At 40.6% G+C, this 9,921-nt stretch overlaps 2 protein-coding genes across 2 annotated transcripts; both read right to left on the bottom strand.

Moving 5' to 3' along the window:
- Positions 1-439: 439 nt before the first annotated feature.
- LOC128685316 (uncharacterized) lies at positions 440-2,174 on the bottom strand. The gene is made up of 2 exons (XM_053771805.2): positions 2,140-2,174; positions 440-1,203 (listed from the first exon to the last, which is right to left on the bottom strand). The coding sequence occupies exons 1-2, from the start codon at positions 2,149-2,151 to the stop codon at positions 589-591; spliced, it is 627 nt and encodes a 208-aa protein (XP_053627780.1). The 5' UTR covers positions 2,152-2,174; the 3' UTR covers positions 440-588.
- Positions 2,175-5,754: 3,580 nt separating this feature from the next.
- Positions 5,755-8,176, bottom strand: LOC128685402 (uncharacterized). Its single transcript, XM_053771927.2, has 2 exons — positions 8,066-8,176; positions 5,755-6,497 (listed from the first exon to the last, which is right to left on the bottom strand). Exons 1-2 carry the CDS (start codon positions 8,090-8,092, stop codon positions 5,913-5,915), a joined length of 612 nt encoding a protein of 203 aa, XP_053627902.1. The 5' UTR covers positions 8,093-8,176; the 3' UTR covers positions 5,755-5,912.
- Between the last annotated feature and the right edge of the window lie 1,745 nt (positions 8,177-9,921).

Raw genomic sequence — 9,921 nt, 5'->3', positions numbered from 1 at the left:
AGCAGAATGGTTGAAATTTGTTCTCGCTGAAGAGTACATAATTTTCTGTAGCCCACTGGAAAATTTTGTTACCACGGAATAAGCTGTATCGTCGATGGATGCCATATGCGTCGGACCTCTTATTTCCCGAGACTCTGTACAACTCCAATGGGTTTTTTGCTCACTCCTAATTCGTAAGGCAAAGAATAAAAAGTCGTGAGTGGAACAGTTCACCAAAAAAAGTATCTTTTCCTGGAGTAATAATATTACCAGACACTCCAAAGGCAATTATTATTATATTCATGAAAAGACGCTACACCCATAGGGTAATCAGGCTGTTTTTAGAGAAAGGAAAGGTAGTTCCAGTTCCCTGAATCAGGAGCCCTTCATCAGCATGAAGGCACTCTCCCCTTGAAAGGGTTCCAGAGACTGACTCGAGAATGAATAGTGAAAGAAAATAATAAATAATATCTCTATTTATTTAATGGACGATACAAACAAGGACTATTGTTCATGGACTGCGAAAGTGAGACTAAGAGATGTGACTCTATATAATTAACAACACTATTTCACTAAATGAAGTTAAAGCCTTTATAAAAAAATATGGTTTTATGGAAGTGAATAAAGTGGTGATGGCTGAGGTATGGGAGGAGCACCACCACCGTAGCTGCCACCTGTGTTACTAACCACTTCACCACCACCATCTGTAGCGGATCTGAGTGCAGAATTAAGGTCACCACCAGTAGGCAGGGTCGGGTTGTCACCTGGAGAGTAGTTGACATAGTACACTTGGGGACTTCCTTGCTCTGGTGCTGGTACGTGGATGACTTTCTGGTCGTACTGAGGACGCTTGCTGAGGACGTACAAAACATTTTTCTGTTGAGGTGGTGGCACGACAATAGGTTCCGGGCCTGGGCCGACATCTGGGGTGCGAATGAACAAAATATTATGTACGACTCTTGGTGGGGGAACATAAGGTGGAGGACCAACAATCGGAGGCGCTGGAGGAGCGTTGAAAACGTACAAGTTGCTGGTGACCTGGGGAGTCACACAGCTTCCATCCACATTACGAATTTGTCCGGGACCACAGCTACCTCCGCCATATCCTGAGCCGCCTGATAACCCAGAACCCAAGCCATCAGAAAATGCTGGACCAGACGGTACGGGTAGATTGTAACCCTGAGGGGCGGCGTCAGCGGCAACTGCCAGCAAACAGACCAGTACCTATGAAAGAATATAGATAAGTAATTCAGTAAATAAAATCTTGACAATGTAAAAAACAGTCATATTGAAAAAATATCGGTACACAAACGTTCAATGAAAATGTCTACATTTGAAAGGAAGGGCTAATCCGTAGTCTGTCTACAGAGTTGGTGTTTAAGATGTAAACTAAATAGCAAGGCTTTGGCGGTCACTGTTTGATGTAGATTTCCGTGTACTAATATTGTCATTACATAATGGGTTCTCCTTGTATAATGTTCAATGAGCAATGTGAGTTTTCGTGAATTATTTAGTTTTACTGTAATTTGAGAGAGTCCTTAGGTTAAAGTTGTTACTGTATAACGTGTTTTTTTCCATTTATATAGTTGTCACCTGTCACAAGATATAGAAGTCCTCAGGTTATTAATTCACCAGGAGCTGTCGTGAAGTTTGTGGTTATTATTGCAAGATGAGCGTTTAGAGTGTGCTTGTCTCTACAGTTGTGAATCACCCAAACTGGTTCGGTTCATGTTTATTAATAAAATAATGCAAAGTGTTGGTGTTTATGGAGTTTGTCTATGCGAGACCTTGGTGTTTAAGTTGTGCTTGTCACCGTAAGACGTTGGTGTTGTAGAAGCGTATGCTCAAAGTTTTCAGCGCAGTACTAACTGGGTGGTATTAATATGTCCTTTTAATACAGAAAGATCAACTTATAAAAATTATTTTCAACTGTCAATTGACTGGCTGTTCCAAATAATGACAATTAGCTTCACTTATAGATCTAGTTCCTGTGTGGGTCATTAGCAGCTGATGCCAATATTGGAAACACATTTTAAGTTTTCTGGTCACACAGAGTGTCTCTCACTTAACTCGCATTCCATCCTTTGTCTATTACGCGGTAGACTGCTTTACTGATATACTGGAGAATGTAGACTCACTAGTGCAGGAAGAACCACTCACCGGGAGCTTCATGGTGGTGTGTGATAATCGTTCATTTTTATCTGAGCCTTATATACCTACCTGCGTCTCTCTCACTTTCCTCGTAAGCATCACTTTCTATAGGACTCCTCCCCTCTCTGGTGTGTCCTAGCCAAGCAGGATGCTCAGCTCCCTCCAGTAATATACATGCGGATCACAATCATAGTAATCTATATTACATCTTCATCGCGAGCAAAATGCACGCGCCACCACAGATACCTGCCTCGCACTTCTCAGTTTCACCTCCAGCAGCTTGACAGTCAAGGGAGGATGCTGTGGGAAATTTTAGGTTTCCCTTCAGTTTTCCTAAAATTTCCACATAATTCAAAAGAAGGTCAAATCACTAGCTAGTCAGTACCTTAAATAAATCTCCTGGTAATTCATTAGCTCCTTTGATTATATCTACGAGAACTTTCTGCTTCTCGAAAGAATCTTCAGTTAAGTGATTAGACTCTTAAGTCATGAAAGCTATTAAAGTCTGAAGAAAAGGCGTAGCTACAAATTGAAAATTGTTATTGTAATTCAAGGGGAGGAGGGACGGGGTAGAAAGTTTGGGCCAGTAGGCCTACTTCAGTGTTCCTCGATTATTATGTTCATTTAACATGAACATTTGTCAAAGGTTGATGACGTCAAAAGACTGGTGACGTCTGCAATTACCAAGACAATGCAAATACGTTTGGCCCAGCCCCTGGTCGGCGAAACGTATCCTCAATAAATGTCTTGATAATAGCATACAGACATGAACATAAGAACATGAGACTGAAGGAACACAGCAGTAGGCCTATTTACCCATACTTGGCACATCTTTCTCAAAACCGTGAATTCTCACGCACTAATTTGTTCAACTTATTCTTGAAGCTACCCAAGGATTTAGGGAAGTTTTATGCAGATAATAACCCGTCTAACTCATATATTTGCTCGACTCATGAACAGATCCACTGGCAGGTGTTGCCCATGTACCTTATTCATAATATCAACTTTGTGTAAATAACACAATGCAGGTTATGGCATTTTATTGTGAAGGCGTTTCGTCCATCAGGGACTCAGCAACTGACACAGAGAACAACAAAATATAAGGTCCTGAAGTGAAAGGATAAGATCATGAAGTCACATGTAAGTAGCCACCCTAGTAACTGAGGTTAGGTCATCGCAGTATCAGGTATTGGGAGAATAAACCTCGCTGATACATCGAAGATTGTGAGTGATCCTGAGTTTTAATTAATTGTATTGGTTGTCGCAATTTCAGGAGATTCTAAACATAATCTGCTGCAACAGTCACTTTCTTTGATGGTAAGTCTTGCTTCTGGGAAGTTCATAACAGGTGGTTCTCAGTGTTGCTGTATAGAGTGCATGCATTCTTAGTGTCGCCCTTTCATGCTCAAATATGTTCTTTGACTTTAGTATCTAGGTCTCTGGTAGTTGCACTGAGGAAGAATTAGACACATGTGCAACATCTAGGTATCTTTATTTGTAGATGTTTCGTCATCCACTGGCAAAAGTCTACAAATAAAGATACCCAGATGTTGCATATGTGTTTACTTCTTCATCTTGTCGGTATTGTATACCATTCAAGTACACCATGGTATGGTGTACTTGAATGGTTTTAGCTAAGGTGCTGGAAAGGTTGTCGCTGGTTTTCTTGACGGGAATTACATTGTATTTGCTGAATGTAGTGTTAAAAGTAGAATCTTATCGGGTTTCTTGTTGTAGTCACTTATCAAATATTGTGGAAAATAAAATTCAGTGTAAACATGATTGATATAATTACATTTTTAACATCAGTGGAATATAGTACTGACAGGTTAAAGGATTAAATGCATGCACGACAACTGGGTATCTTAATTATGTAGATATTTCGCCAACCAGTGGCTTTATCAGTACAATACACGAACAAAAACGGAAGACTGAAGAGGTGTACAGTACTGTTGTCTAGACGAATCTGAAGCACAGGAGGAAGAAGTGGTTTTATATACTGAAGTAGATGAAAAGCAGCAGATGATGACATTGTCGCTGGAAGGAGGGAGTCGCCAGTGGAAGTAGGTCATGCCCAAGGGTTGGGCCAATGGTAATAAGTACTTAAATACTTAGTACCACTATCCCAACTCTTGGGCATAACATACTTCCACTGGGAAATATCGGAATAGCTGAAATTTGTCCTCGTTGAACTGTGTATTATATTCTGTAGCCCGATGGAAGGTTTGGTTAACATTGAATTTCCCGTGTCGTTGATGGATGCTACTTTCCCCCATCTGCGACGGATGTTATAGTCCTAGAATTTGTATTTTTATTAATGACCGTTTGACAATGAGGAAGAGAACTGAAGCAAATACTGTGTCTTGAAGAAAAGAGTTTTTTTTTTTTTTTACTGTGGTAGCAATATATATTACTTTCTTTTACAGTTTAATTTACAGGCTAAGAACTGTTCTCGTACCTTAGCTTATCTCAAAGCTCAGCTCAGTGTAAGGCATAATACTATATTTTTTCCTCTGCCGAGTGTGCGATCCAGAATGGTTAGCTAATATCCAGGTAGCTATTAACTGCTAGAAGAACAGTGTTAACAGCTGTAGGAAAACTTGTCTACTCGTGTTAACTCGCTGAGGGAATCAACTCGGTTCTTTCGGTTCTAAGCTGAAGGCACTATCATTGAACTTCGACCTGCTTCCTTTCTGTTAATACAATATTCTTTGCACCCGTTATATCAGAAACTAAAATAGTTTTGTAGCCGCTTCTCCGGTTATTATTTTTTCAAGCGTTACGTGAATCTGTGCAACATGAATATACTCGCCAAAGGCTTTAGCTGGCTCTGCATATATAGCTTCAGCAATTTTGGTTTTCCATTGTATGTCTGATTGTCACATTCATCTAGAGGTTACAAGAGGCGATAGCCAAATGTTCTCAACCCAAGTTGTGAAAATTTTGTGATTCCACGTGATGGGCAAACACAACGCAACGTAAGGTAATCTAACACAGTTTTCCGTAACCTAACACAATGTAACGTAACCTAACACACTGTAACGTAGTCTAACAGTGTGTAACATAACCAAACAAAAAGTAACGTAACTTAACACATGGTAACGTAATCTAACACTATGTACCGTAACCTAACAGTGTAACATAATCTAAATACAGTATAACGTAATCTAACAAAATGTAGCGTGAGTTAACACAATTTAACCTAACTAAACACAGCATAACGTAGTGTAACACAATAACCTAAGAATAGATTTGATGCTGGTCAGGCACTCTTAGAGCAAGGAATTAGACCCATCCTCAACGTCCTTTGTCGAATTTGATCACTGTATAACTCATGCGGGCTCATCGCTTCCCATAATTTGTAAATTCCTAAAGTAACTTATAAAGTAAGAAAATTATTGATTGTGGTAAAGTTCACTGAATATAAAAAAAAAAAAATAAAGTTTCCACAGTAATATATATATATATATATATATATATATATATATATATATATATATATATATATATATATATATATATATATGCATATATATATATATATATATATATATATATATATATATATATATATATATATATATATATATATATATTGTAATAAAAGGGAAAGAAAATACTGAATAAAATTTATTTTTATTTAATGGATGATACAGACAAGGATTATTGCTCATGGATTGCCAAAGTGTCGCAGATGAATCTGAAACAAGAGCTGTAGCTCTTTACAATTAACATCACTATTTAACTAAATAAAGTTCCAGCCTTTATAAAGAATTATGGTTTTATGGAAGTGAATAAAGTGGTGATGGCTGAGGTATGGGAGGAGCACCACCACCATAGCTGCCGCCTGTGTTACTAACCACTTCACCACCACCATCTGTAGCGGATCTGAGGGCAGAATTAAGGTCACCACCAGTAGGCAGGGTCGGGTTGTCACCTGGAGAATAGTTGACATAGTACACTTGGGGACTTCCTTGCTCTGGTGCTGGTACGTGGATGACCTTCTGGTCATACTGAGGACGCTTGCTTAGGACGTACAAAACATTTTTCTGTTGAGGTGGTGGCACGACAATAGGTTCCGGACCTGGTACGATATCTGGTGAGCGAATGAACAAAATATTATGTTCAACTCTTGGTGGGGGAACGTATGGTCGTGGACCAATAATTGGGGGAGCTGGAGGGGCGTTGAACACGTACAAGTTGCGGGTGACCTGAGGAGTCACACAGCTACCGTCTACATTACGGATTTGCTCAGGACCACAAATGCTTCCGCCATATCCTGGACCAGGGGGAGCTGGCGCGGGCGCTGGCAAGCTGTAGCCCAGATGGGAGGCATCAGCAGCAACTGCCAGCAAACAGACCAGTACCTAGAAAAAATATAGATAAGTCATTTAGCAAACAAAATCTTGACAATATAAAAAAACAGTCATGTTAGAAGAAATAATATCCATATAAACAATGAAACTTTGATTGAAAATATCTATAGGTGAATGGTAGGACTAGTCTGAAGTCTATCTAGAACGTTGGTGTTAAAGATATTAACCCCTATGCAAGTTACATATCAAGACTTTGATGGCCAATGCTTGATATAAATGTCCCTACAGCAATATTCTATTATTGAAGTGTTCATTGAATAATGTGAATTTTCTTGATTTTTTAGTCGTTTCTGCAGTTTACGGTAGCTCTTACGTTAGTTTTTACTGCATAGTGTAGTTTAGTTTACCCATATATGGAGTTGCCACCCCACTGAAAGGTGTACAAGTCCCTTGGCTATTATTCACTACAAGGAGTAGACGTGGTGGTTTTATAATTGCGAGATGTTATTGTTTAGATTGTGCTAGTCATTACAAAGTGTGGGTCACCCAAAGTGTTTTTTTTTTTTTGGAGGGGGAGGGGGATATAATAATACAAAGTGTTGGTGTCTAAGTCGTGTTTGTCACCACGAGGTGTTGTGTTTATGTTGTGCTTGTCACTATAAGGTGTTAGTTACAACGTTGTGTTTCTCACTGCAAGACGTTGGAGTGGTAGCTAAATGTACATACAAGAAAGTTGGCTTTGTACGAACTGCTATGAAGGATTACACAAATGAAAGTCTTAAGGTCATTCACGTTTTCATGCCTTATGTTAAATGAGAGATCTATGTGTAATTTTTCAAAATATAGATGTTCTTTAAAAGAAATGGCAATAAATGAACGTGCATTGATTGGTAAGTGATCCACAGAAATATATACTGCACTGTTTTTGAAACTGCAAAATTGGAAATGTCAAACCTTCAAATATGCTGTTGCAGGAGGTCGAAAGGGATTTTATCGGTATTAAAAGGAAAGAATATCTGAAATATGGATTAATCAACAAGTTGTTAAAAGGGCACATCCGACGTTTCACTTATTAAGAACACGGAATATCTAAATTTGGAACGTATATAGTATAGTGCTGAGAAGTGAAGGAGTCAGGTAGAAGGATTAAGAAGAAGTTGAGATGTTACACCCGATGCAAGTAAGGTGATCTAGGTCATGTCAAGCCTGAGGAGTCACCTCACCTGTGCAGTGTACTGGATGTAGCATCTCAACTTCAGTGTAAATTTAACATCTGACTTTTACATTTCTCAACACTAATGAAGGTCGACATTAATGTCTGTGTCCTTTTAACCTCGAAATTGTACCCTTAAAACCAATAGCATCAACTGTCCACAGTGACTGGCACTCCCAAATAATGTTGACTATCTTGATTTATAGATTCAGTCACTGTGCGATTCAGTAGTATCGGCTGTTACACACTTTTTCAGTATCACTTTTATAAACACTTTTTCATAGATTTCTGTTCGCACAAAGCATCGCTCGCTTAACCTGTGTTCCATCCTAAGACTATTCGCGAGGGACTGCTTTACCGATATACTGGCGAGCGTAAAATCACTAGTGCAGAAGGAACCACTCACCAGGAGTTTCATGATGGCGTGTGTCATTGGTCCAAGTCTTCAGAGCCTTATATACTTACCTCCGTCTGTCTCACTTTCCACCTAAGCACCACTTTCTATAGGGCTCCTCCCCTCTCTGGTGTTGTGTCCTGGCCAAGCAGGATGTTCAGTTGTCTCCAGTTATAAACATGCCGATCACAATCATGGTAATCTATATTACATCTTGATCGCGAACAAAATGCACACACCACCACTGATCCTTGCCTTGCATTTCATTTTTACCTCCAGTAACTCATCAGCCACACAATTCAGAAGGTCCAGTTTAAATACACTAACTTGTCGGTACCTTAAACCTCCCAGTAACTCATTAGCTTCTTAGACTATATGTTAAAGTACTTACTGCTATTCAAAGGACCCTTAAGCCCTTCAGTTAAGAGATCTGACACTCATATTCAATGAATAATATTAATAATATCAAAATTATTAGAGGGCACAGGTTGCTTACGATTGCAAAAGGGATGTTGGGATAACCTATTCTAATTTAAGAGGGGATTAGATATGGCTAATTAATATGCAGGAGTAGGATTGACAAGGCAGGCAGGAGAGTCACTGATCACAACATCCTCCTGCAAACCAACACGATTATTTACAGTGCATAATAATCATTGGAAATAATTATACGAAGCAGTCCTGCAATAGACACATAATTAAAGAGCAGATAGTGAATTATGTTACAACTTATTCTAAGAACTAAAATTTGTAAAGTAATAAAATTTGAGAGAAAAAAAGTATGAACCTTAAATGTAGACTTAAAACAAGCGTTACCAGATTGAAAATGAAAGTGCTTCACTACAGGGAAAATTCAGTGCTTCTTACAATGTTCTAACTGCACAAAAATAATTCATTGAAAAAATTATGAAACATAATAATTCATACAATGGAAGTGACTTTTTTGTGCATTCTAACTACACTAGGATAATTTCCTTTTGATTGCCTAATGTTTAACGCAGAAATGGAACTGGCCACGAACTGGACGTGTAGAGATAAAGCTTAAGATGCCCATGGATGTTGCCGAGTCTTGTTACACAAAGAATATCACCGGTGAGGTCGAGAGAAGGATGCTACTTTTGCTCAGAAAGTGTCCAACCACAACACTTATGAGACTATAGCAGCACAGTATCTGCGACCCACATAGCGTCTGCACCACACGTGGCCTGGTGTCTGCACCACACGTGGCCTGGTGTCTGCACCACACGTGGCCTGGTGTCTGCATCACACGTGGCCTGGTGTCTGCACCACACGTGGCCTGGTGTCTGCACCACACGTGGCCTGGTGTCTGCACCACACGTGGCCTGGTGTCTGCACCACACGTGGCCTGGTGTCTGCACCACACGTGGCCTGGTGTCTGCACCACACGTGACCTGGTGTCTGCACCACACGTGGCCTGGTGTCTGCACCACACGTGGCCTGGTGTCTGCACCACACGTGGCCTGGTGTCTGCACCACACGTGGCCTGGTGTCTGCATCACACGTGGCCTGGTGTCTGCACCACACGTGGCCTGGTGTCTGCACCACACGTGGCCTGGTGTCTGCACCACACGTGGCCTGGTGTCTGCACCACACGTGACCTGGTGTCTGCACCACACGTGACCTGGTGTCTGCACCACACGTGGCCTGGTGTCTGCACCACACGTGGCCTGGTGTCTGCACCACACGTGGCCTGGTGTCTGCACCACACGTGGCCTGGTGTCTGCATCACACGTGGCCTGGTGTCTGCACCAAACGTGGCCTGGTGTCTACACCACACGTGGCCTGGTGTCTGCACCACACGTGGCCTGGTGTCTGCACCACACGTGACCTGGTGTCTGCACCACACG

Source organism: Cherax quadricarinatus, chromosome 8 (genome assembly GCF_038502225.1).
Source record: "Cherax quadricarinatus isolate ZL_2023a chromosome 8, ASM3850222v1, whole genome shotgun sequence".
Lineage (NCBI taxonomy): Eukaryota > Metazoa > Arthropoda > Malacostraca > Decapoda > Parastacidae > Cherax > Cherax quadricarinatus.
The sequence above is the reverse complement of the archived record's forward strand: the minus strand, read 5'-3'. Positions and strand labels throughout refer to the sequence as shown.

Bases quoted from the DNA above. Each gene is read 5' to 3' on its own strand.
- LOC128685402 (XM_053771927.2), bottom strand. From the start codon at position 8,092: ATGACACACGCCATCATGAAACTCCTG. The intron at 6,498-8,065 runs GTGAGTGGTTCC...TATTTTTTCTAG, and splicing joins ACGCCATCATGAAACTCCTG to GTACTGGTCTGTTTGCTGGC.